Source organism: Mustela nigripes, chromosome 2 (genome assembly GCF_022355385.1).
Source record: "Mustela nigripes isolate SB6536 chromosome 2, MUSNIG.SB6536, whole genome shotgun sequence".
Classification (NCBI taxonomy): domain Eukaryota; kingdom Metazoa; phylum Chordata; class Mammalia; order Carnivora; family Mustelidae; genus Mustela; species Mustela nigripes.
This window is the reverse complement of record NC_081558.1, coordinates 208,913,106-208,923,328: the sequence shown is the minus strand read 5'-3', so window position 1 is coordinate 208,923,328 and position 10,223 is coordinate 208,913,106. Positions and strand designations below refer to the sequence as shown.

General features: G+C 46.5%; 1 protein-coding gene across 3 annotated transcripts; it reads right to left on the bottom strand.

Annotated features, from left to right (window-relative positions):
* Window positions 1-3,600: 3,600 nt before the first annotated feature.
* KCNE2 (potassium voltage-gated channel subfamily E regulatory subunit 2) lies at window positions 3,601-10,223 on the bottom strand. 3 transcript variants are annotated; one of them, XM_059388222.1, is made up of 2 exons: window positions 10,053-10,223; window positions 3,601-4,316 (listed from the first exon to the last, which is right to left on the bottom strand). In XM_059388222.1, the coding sequence occupies exon 2, from the start codon at window positions 4,302-4,304 to the stop codon at window positions 3,933-3,935; it is 372 nt and encodes a 123-aa protein (XP_059244205.1). In that variant the 5' UTR covers window positions 4,305-4,316; window positions 10,053-10,223; the 3' UTR covers window positions 3,601-3,932. The 3 variants fall into 3 exon arrangements, with proteins under 3 accessions (XP_059244205.1, XP_059244206.1, XP_059244207.1); XM_059388223.1 differs by lacking the exon at window positions 10,053-10,223 and adding an exon at window positions 6,942-7,023; XM_059388224.1 differs by lacking the exon at window positions 10,053-10,223 and adding an exon at window positions 4,437-4,581.

Genomic DNA, 10,223 nt, shown 5'->3' with positions numbered 1-10,223 from the left:
AGTGGGTCTGGGCCGCTTTTCAGCGGTGCTGAGCTGGGCGCGCCGGCGCAGTGAGCCGCTGTGGGCCGCGCGTTGGGAGACTGCGCAGGGGTCAAGGGTCACGATGGGCCCGGGCGGGGGCGGCTGTCCAGGCCACGGTTCTGAATTTTCCTGGGCTGGGGGAGGAGGCGGCCGGAGTGCTGGGGCTCTCGCGTCCCCTGCTGTCTGCGACTGAGGATCTTTGGCATCCCAGAAGTTTCCAGATGTGGAGTTCATGTCCTCTGACGACATGCGTGCATGTACCTTTGGGAAAGCGCTTGCCCCCATCCTGGGTTCCCAGACTCCCTCAACGAAGGCGCAGCACGCGCCTAGGGTCTGGGCACGCTCAGTCCCTGCCCCACGGGAGGGCGCAAGCCGGACCCCAAACAAAGACGGGGTGACGACAGGGAATGTCCACGGAGTCCTTTCTGTGGACTGAGGAAGCCAGCAAGGGGAGAAGAAGTGGCTGGCGCCAGAAAACGCGCGACTTGGCAGGGGCAGAATCTGGATTCGGACCCAGGCCGACTGACTCCAGATCCCACTCGGACGTTCTGCGGCGACGAAGGACACGACGTTAGGACACACCGAGGGGGGAGGGTTTAGTTGCGTCGACCAGCGACGTTTTCCCATAGAAAGGAACGAAGAGCGTTGTCCTGAGCGCTGTGAGGCTCTGCTTCGAGGAGGTCTCACCCCGAGCCTGTAGAAGGACGTAAAAGACCCAAGGCACAGATGAAGAAGCGGAGAGCTGAGACTTTACAGCGATTTCCCAGAGTTTTAAAGCCGGAAAGTGCCCCAGCTGGGACCTGGCTCTCACTGGCGGATGTAAACTCGCATCAGGGCAGCAACGACCATGGGCTCCTTTTCCAACCACCTGTGAACTCTGCTTGTAAGAAGGAAGTGGGCTTCAGGTCTTAGGGAGTCAGTCATCCAAGCAGATGGAGCTCTAAAAGCAAACCCCGTCGGGAGTGGCAGGGGGATGAGCAGGGCGAGTTGTTTGGACAGCGGTCTTTGGTTGCCCAGTTGAAAGTGGCCAGCCTGGAATTTGGGGAATCAGTGCTAAAGTGGCAGGCAGGGGCAAGTGGTTTCAACAACTTCTACCCAACATGCTTCTAAACATCGGCCACTCCTCCCATTCCCCAAAAGTAAAGTTGGCTGATAGCCATCTACCTTGGCACTACTTTCAGCGGTGATAATAAAATGTACTTTCTTAGAAAAGTCTAAATTTCTTTCCCTTCATTTGGTTTCCTGTGTCAAAGATCAAGCCGGGCCCCAGTGAAAGCCTTAAGCATAGACTCGACTTTATTCAGGAACTACTGCAGTAGAGAAGAGGGCCCAGTCTGTTTTGATTTATGTAGTGGTAACAGGGCGTTTTAAAGAAAAAATGAGGGGTAGATTCAGTGGAGCAGAATCAGGGATGTGGATATTTACAAAAACCAGGGGATTACTCATTCTAATCTTGTCAATAGGCACTTATCTGAAATAGAGACTGTCTTTACGACCAGAAGCAATGGCGCAGGTTAGAGCAAAGTCCCCTGACTTGGTCGGGAGAGTTATCTCCTTGAATGCTGACATTTCAGAGACGAGACAGTCCTGGGTGGTAAAAGGTTTCTATCCCAAAGAGGAAGAGAAAAGATTTATAATTCCAAGTTTTCTAAAATGCCTGCTTTTAGAGGGGATTCAGGGAGCTGATCTGCTTCTCTCTAGGCTTTGGCTGGAACCAAGAGTTAATTCTCCTGGAAACTTGTTCAGTTTTCTCAGGCAGGCACTCCAAAGAGGTTTGGGGTCCTGTTAGGGATGAGACTTTGAGCTGTTAGAAGCTATGCTAGAGTTTGTTCAAGTCTCTTAGCGTGGAGAGGGGGACAAAATCATTTATGCCAAATGCCTGCACTGTTTGTAAGCCAAGGTTGAGGCCTCCTTGAGGGCCCAGAAGAGCCTGGCCAGAGGTTAGGGATGAAGATAGTCTTGGTCATGTGGTGGAAATCTTGGATCTCTGCCTGGATCCAGACCCAAGGCCAGGATTTTGTAGCCAGGGTGCCTAGTCTGGGCATACTGGGACAAATGTTCTGTGTGCAGTTGCATTTCTGGGTTTCTGATCTGAGAAAGGAGGCCACTCTTGCCCCATCTGCTCTGGGAATATAAATGGTTTTTAGTAACATTCTATGGAAGGCTTGTGTTGGCATAATTGCAGATTTGTTACTAGGAATCAGATACCTTGTAGATATCTCACTCTGGAGATAGAATCCTTAGGGTCAATGGGAGACTTCCTATAAGCATGCCTTGAAAAAGGGCTTCTTTCTTGAATTTTGTCTTAGTACCTTGACGCTTGAGGTCCTACTCACAATTTCTGTGTTTTGGCTGAGTAGATGGCGGAGGAGAAAGCCAAGCGGCAGGAGGTGGGGAGGGCACAAAGCCACAACTTCATACATCTATCCTGGCTCCGACTTCCTACTCTCAGTGACTCTGACACTGTAGACTTAGGCCTGCCCTTCCAACTCTGCTCCAGCTCTGCCCACTCTGTGCTGATCTCCTTTATAACCTGTCATGTTCTATCATCGTGACGTTTCTGTACCTGACCTTCTCTAATGAGTAGGTTGACTCCAGCTAAGGGAGTCTCATTCATCTCCACTCTCCTGGGGTCTGTGCCAGTGGCCCAAGTAGAGTAGACAGGTGCTAAATATTGCTTGATTTAATTAACAGATGAAGTCACCTAATCTGTGGACTGCATCTGTAATGCAATCTCTGGATGTAATGAACTGTTTCAGCGGACACGGGTAGTTCACTTTCTGTACCATCAGTCCCTTGAAACATAAGTGAAAACAAGTAATTATAAATGGAAGGAGATAAATAGAGTTGAAAGAATATGTTATTTATAAGGCAATGTTACAACTTTTCCTTATTTTTTCTAAGTAACAAAACAAAAATTTTTTAAGTAACAAAAATTTTTCTAAGTAACAAAACAAAAATTTTTTCTAAGTAACAAAACTCTCTTTGGAGAGTTAGTTTTCTGGAAAACTTTAAGTGTTAATTTAAAAATAGGTTTCTGGGGTGTGGGTGGCTCAGCCTTAAGTGTCTGTCTTTGGCTCAGGTCATGATCTCAGGGTCCTGGAATTCAGCCCTGCATCAGGCTCCCTCCTAAGCAGGAAACCTCCTTCTCCCTCTCCCACTCACCCTGCTTGTGTTCCCTCTCTCTGTCAAATAAATAAATAAAGTCTTTAAAAAAAATAAAAATAGGTTTCTGTTGTATTGCGTAGTTCTTAAAGATGCTACGTCTCCGTTGGGGACGATTTGCCCTTGTGAAATGTTTGTTCTGTCTTCAGACTTCCAAATAAACAAAAATGTCAGGAAAACAATACCCATAAAGTAACCTGGTGTTTCTGTTCATTCATCACTTCAGACTCTGCATTCCTGAATTAATGAATAAACACTCTGATGTCAAGCCAGCGAGCGAGTGATGCGGTTTTGAACCACAGCTTCTGGATAATACAGCTGGGTTATTTATAAAGTGAATTTATCACATGCAAAGTCGTGTTTTGTAATAAAGAAGGTTTGTGATTTATTAGTCCCCCCCACCCCCCCTGCACTGCCATCACACAGGTCCTTCACTACAAATTTGACTTTATTTTCACTAACTTGACAACATTTGTCACAGTGGACATTGATTAAAATGCCATTAACATTGCCCAGAACTTAAAAGAGGTCTTCCACATAAAATATGGCTCCAATGAGCAAGTATAAATCACCGAGAGTAAAATGTCATCGATCTTGGTTGAGCGGCCACATGATCTCCGTGAAAGTTCTCCACAGCAAGCAAGGAACTGAGTGTCTCCTAACCAATGACAACTTGGGTTTGCTCCACAACAGGGCATCTCTTCAGACCCAGATATCAGATGTTGGCTTTGTGCCTATTCTGTTTCTCAAGGTCCCATTTTGAACCCTGCTGCACCCACGTTCTCGTGGAAGGTGGTCTTTGATTCTTCTAGATTCAAGATTTGACTCTTGTACTTCTCTTGCCAGTCTTCCACGATGTACTGGTGGTAGGGGTCGTTGGAGTGCTCCCGCCGCTTGGATTTCACCGTGCTCACCAGGATGGCTACGATGATGAATGAGAACATTCCGATCATCACCATGAGGTACAGGATGACGTAGTAGAAGTTCTCAGCATCGAGTTTGGCTTGTAGGGCTTCTTGCTCAGCTGTTGTGTTCCTGCGCCAGTTATCCATATAAGTAATAAACACCCTTTTGAAGACATCTTCCAGGGTCTGTGTCAGATTGGATAAAGTAGGCATAGCTCCCTCCTGCTGCAATTTGAGTGATAAAATAGATGAGCAAGGTGGAGAACACTGACTCTTTCTGCATTTGGCTACTTTAGGGGATAAAGTGAGGGGGAATACAAAGGGAGAGGTAATATTTCTTCTTACCTAGCTGGTGATTGATAGATCGAGTGCATTTTGTTGTTGTTGTTCTTTAAGCGTTGCGCATGCAAATTGATACATTTTTTGGATGCGGGTTACCTTACCATAAAAATTTGAGGGAGGGAGGGGGTGGCTGGGTGGCTCAGTGTGCTAAGCCTCTGCCTTCGGCTCAGGTCATGGTCCTGGGATCGAGCCAGCATTGGGCTCTCTGCTCAGCAGGGAACCTGCTTCCCCCTCTCCCTCTGCCTGCCTCTCTGTCTACTTGTGATCTCTTGTCTCTCTCTCTGTCAAATAAATAAAATCTTTTAAAAAATTCAATGATCAGTTACTTTAAGAAAATTTAATGGAGGATAAAACTATATATATATGTATATGTGTTAATTATGTGTGTGTATTGCTGGTGTGTGTGTGTAATTATTGGCTTAGGGTGTCATCTTTCCTACTCCACTGTCTTCTCCATGAGGACAGGACGCATATCTTCTTTGCCTGCCTTGGGACAGCTAATGTGGGCACAGAGCCCGACACATCAGAGACACGCAATGGATGCTGAATGAATAAATGGCTGTGCCGGGCACAGGAGGGGCACTGGAAATGCAGAGATGATTAATGCATATGAGATTTCTGTCTGTGGAAGCTCAGGGTCATGGGAGAACTGCAAACAAACAGCAAGGAGAAGTAACAAAGAATTTTAAGAGGTCTGAACAAAGCAATAAGAGAGCTCAGAGAATGGAGCTGAACATGGTGCATTGATGGAGCAAACAGGTGCCAACAGAAGTGGAAGGAATGTAGGCAGGAAGAGAACCTGGGATTATCCAGAACCTACAGGTTTGCCCAGTCAATAAAAGCCTGAACAACCCAATAGTGTGTTTGCCTAATGCCTTTCTGAAAACAATGCCCCTTCTCTTTAACAGGGCTTTTGTTTCCTCTTATGAGAAGAGAGGTTTCCGATCTCCCCACCTGTGGAAAGGGCACAAGTACATACCCAGGTCTTTCTCTGATGCCTTCCCAACATTTCATTCATTGAGAATTATGGTAACTAAGTTAATAGATTTTTTTCAATCGTGGTATTAGTCCTGTTATTCCAAGAGCTCCCAGGTCTTTCTCTCACTCTTCCCTCCACCCAAAGCCTAGAGAGTTGAAAGGAAACTTGACAAATGAATAAGATTGCCCCAAAGTACATGCCAAGCACTTGTTCAAAGCAACGTAATAAAGACTGCTTTCTCCTCTCTTAAAATAAAACAGTTTGCTGTGAGGAGTATAGCTAAGGTAGCTTTAATCCTACTCAAGACATCACTGCTGGCTCCTTAACCCTCCCAGGGATGAGATCTGCTTCATTTTGGAGGCGTTCACACTTATTTCATCAATCAAAAGACAACCCACCCCTCTGTGCTATGTCGGGGCTGGTTTTACAGGGATGATTCCTTCACCTGTAAGCGTTCTCACCCTCTTTCTGCCAACCCTTCTCCACTTCTTCATCCAATAAAGAAACTTGTGATTTCACCAGCTTGTTTATCTCCCTGTTTCTGCACCATCGAGAGAAAATCCAGTTTCCTTTTGTGAAGCCAAATAGAAAACTCAACAGAACATATAGACAAGTTAAGGAAAAAAAAAAACACACACACACACAGAAGCGCTAAGTGTACAGAAGGAAGGGCTGGTGGAGGGGTGGAGAAGTCCCAGGAGTGACTGACTGATGAGGGAAATTTGGTCTGGGGGAGGCTGCTGAGCAGAGGCAGGCAGCAGAAAATTAGCCAGAATAAGGGGGAAATCCCCTTCTGGGCTGAGAATCAGCTCCCCTGCAATGTTTTTGCTAAGGTGCTGTCAAGATTGGAATTGTTCTAGTTATTTTTGCTCATCAGACAGCACTTTTTGGAAACTACTCCAGTAGCACTGGGCTGCACGGGGGCCCAGCCTTGGATCTGAGTCTCTCCCCAGAGAGGTGACAGCACTGCGAACTCCTGAGTACTCTGAGCTCATCTTCCCACACTGCCTCCCACATATCTCCTCTGTGGGCTGTGTCCTGTGCTCAGAATTCCACCAGTGACGACTCTGAACAGAGGAAGGGCAGGCGCAAAGGGTAGGCTCACGGCCAACCCCCTTCTGCAAATGTTTTCATCAAAGCAATGGTACCACCTGTGAAAAATCTAGGCCAGCGCCTGACCATAAGAGTGCTCCATTGTGAGGCCCCGTCTTTTCAGGGCTGTGAGAGAATGGGGACCTAGGAGAGCTGTGTTTCGAGTCTCGGCAAGGCCATCCAGGACAGGGTGCCTCAAGGGAAGCCTCGAGATTCCACAGCTAAAACAGGAATGAGCCACTTTCAGTAAGTATTGAGGGGAAGGGAAGATGGAGCCCAGAGGAGAGAGGAGAGGGCGTTGGAGTAACCTCTGTCTTCTAATGTCCCTGAGTCACCCTGCAGAGAAGAAAGAAATGCAATTTCTACAGGACAAAGGAGCTGAGTCTCTCCAGGCTCACACATAAAAATGGCGGTACGGTACGTTCAAACCCTCCTACCCTGTCTGTGGTCACGTCACCCACGAGCTTTTCCCCCAGGCTTCTGTCTCAGCTGGAGATCCTTTTCTGTGCTGCTTCTGCAAACTGGCACGCTTGTCTATTTGCTTGTTTTCAATTACCCATGTATTGTGAATTATTCATGTGATACTCAAAACCACTCTATGACCCTGGGATTTTCACCTCCCTTTTACAGACCAGGAAACTGGCGTTCAGAGAGCTAAAGTCATTTGGATCACAATTATATGGGAACTTGAGCTGCTGGGGGGCAGGGATCTACGGTTTTACTCATCTTTGTATCCCAGGGCCCTGCATCGTGGTTGGTACTTCGCAGATCTTCGCCAAATGGTGGTGAATCAATGACTGGTCCTCTCTCACGTACTATGGGTTTCGACTGGAAACGACTAGAACGGTGATTCTCAGCTTACTTGCAGGAGAGGAGGGGATTCACGAATTCCTTGAAAAATGAAATTCAACAAACCGATTCTATTCTTCTCCCCAAAAGTATGCATGTGCACATACAAAGCTCCACATTCAGTTTCAGGGGACTCCTGGTCCCCTAGAGCCCAACCGGGTATCCCCTGTGACAGAATACCTTTGAGTTGAGGGACCTCAGTGCCGGATTCCCCTGGAGCTCTTTGGGTTTGTTTAAGGTACGAGCATAGCAGCATTTGGCATCTTGCTGCTGGAGCTACTACTGGTTATTTGTTCAGCTTTTCTAACATGGACGAAGGCTCATGGCAAAACTTCTCGGGGCCTCTGGGTGGCTCAGTCGGTTGATTTTAGCTCTGGTCATGATCTCAGGATCGTGGGATCTGGCTCTGGAGGTTCTCTCTCTTTCTTCCTCTCCCTCTGCCTCTACCCACTTACCTCTCTCTGTCTAAAGTAACGAATAAATCTTTTTTTAAAGATTTTATTTATTTATTTGACAGAGATCGCAAGGAGGCAGAGAGAGAGGAGGAAGCAGGCTCCCTGCTGAGCAGAGAGCCCGATGCGGGGCTCGATCCCAGAACCCTGGGATCATGACCTGAGCCGAAGGCAGAGGCTTTAACCCACTGAGCCACCCAGGCGCCCCACGAATAAATTTTTTAAAAAGCAGATTGGGAGGTGCTTCTTGATAAGACTTACTTATAGAGTGAAAAGGGCTCAGTAGATTAAGTACCTGGCCCCTGGTACCAGGGAGGTGAAAAAAATTTTCAAAAAAAGTTGAGTCCAAGGGTGATTCATATTTTGAACACTGTTGCATGAGATATGGTTGAATAGTCCTTTGTTTGTTTCATAACAAAGGAGAAAGCGAATTGTTGTGTGAAAGCAATTTTACTGATGGACATTATGCTGGAAATTTCCAATAGGCTTAAATTCTTGATACTCAGAATAACTACTTAACTGATAGATACTGATCATATTCATTACACATAGTATCCCTCTCTCTGAGTAGAACACCATGGTAGGTGTTTAGTAATGTGAAGACCGTTACTTATGTTCTGTTGAACCATATGAAATTGCCATTTCTGCATGTTAAGTATGGGCAGTGTCGGCAATTTCATATGGTTCAAACTAACATAGGGGAACCTATATTTTTAAGCATTTTCAATAAATAATTCTTAGTCAAAGAACAGGATGGGCCTCTAGAGATTATTTAGGCTGGCCTCCTCATCTGGCAGTTGCCGTAAGTATAGCCCACAGAGCTTAAGTCACCTGTCGAGCATCACAGGACTTACATGTTGGCCACGGCTCTGGAACTAGAAACCCAAGTCACCCAGGTTAGCACCCAGCACCCTCAGTGCTCTAGCAGAGGTCACACATTCCAGTAATGCCCCATTTCCATCGCCTGTGACCAGGCACCTCAGCTGAGTTAAAGAAGTGAGACCGAGACCCCTGTTTCAGCTCCTGCACATCAAGTAGCTGCTCCCTATCTTCAGGACACAGAATGATCCCCTATTTCCAGCTGTGTTTGTCACAGGTGTGTGTCATTCACAACAAAGACAATCTGGACACTGTGAGGAAGGTAACACCCACTTGATCCCAAACCCCAAAGTTCTGAGTTCTTGAAAGATGGTGGTGGGGACCTGGCGTGGTGCCGTCAGTTATGCGACCTGTTCTTGGTTTCAGCTCAGGTCGTGATCTCAGGGTCATGAGGTCGAGTTCCGCATCTCAGGCTCCATGTTCAGCAGGGAGTCTGCTTAAGACTCTCTCCCTCTCTCTCTGCCCATACCCCCATCAAATAAAAAAAAATAATAATAATAATAATAAATCTTCCAAAGGAAAGAAGGAAAGATGGTGGACCGTTAGCATCACCTGAGTCTAACAAGGAGCGAAGGCTTTTGTTGTTTATCTTTTTTGGTTTTTTTTGTTTGTTTGTTTTTTTAGAGTTTCAGAGAGAGTGGGAGTGCATAGTAGCAGGGAGGGGCGGGGGGGGGGAGAGGGAGAGAGAGGATCTTAAGTTGGTTCCACATTCAGCACCGAACCAGACACAGGGCTCGATCTCATGACCCCAAGATACGATCTGAGCCAAAATCAAGAGTCAGACACTTAACTGACTGTACCCCCAAAGTCTTTCATTTTTTATATCAAGAATAGAAAAGGATGTGATTATCTGCATTTACCATGAACATTCCACCAAAACACTTTCAAAATTTTTATCAGAGCATGAAGAAATGAGGAAGGCAAACAATCCCAAGAATTAGAATAAGAATGAGGGGGACAAGGAGAAAAAGAAGAGGAAGTAGGAGTGCCTGGGCGGCTCAGTTGTAAGCGTCTGCCTCTGGCTGAGAACATGATCCCAGGGTTCTGGGATGGAGCCCCACATTGGGCTCCCTGCGCAGCAGAAAGTCTGCTTTTCCCCCTTCCGCTCCCCCTGCTTGTGTTTTCTCTCTCATTGTGTGTCTCTCTGTCAAATAAATAAATAAAATCTTAAAAAAAGAAGAAGAAGAAGAAGAAGAGGAAGTAGAATAAGAAGGAGTAGAAGGAAAAGAACAGAGAGAGAGAAAAAAGAAGAAAAGAAGCAAAAGCCATCTTGTACCAGGAAAATCACTCCTTTTATAATTTCTGGGAAGGGAAATCGATCGCTTTGTTACTTAATTTCTCAGAAACTAATTTGCTGTGGAAGCTTACCTAGGCAGTGCGTGGGCAGTACAAAATCCCCTGCTACAAAGCCAGGCTGTTCTAAACCTCCTGGTTGGTGTTGGCAAGCTCTCAGGAACTCTGCATAAATCTCAGCCTGCCAGGCCCCCCTCTGCTTGCAGCCAACCAAGCCTTTGTGAGAGCCGCGGTCTGCAATCTAGG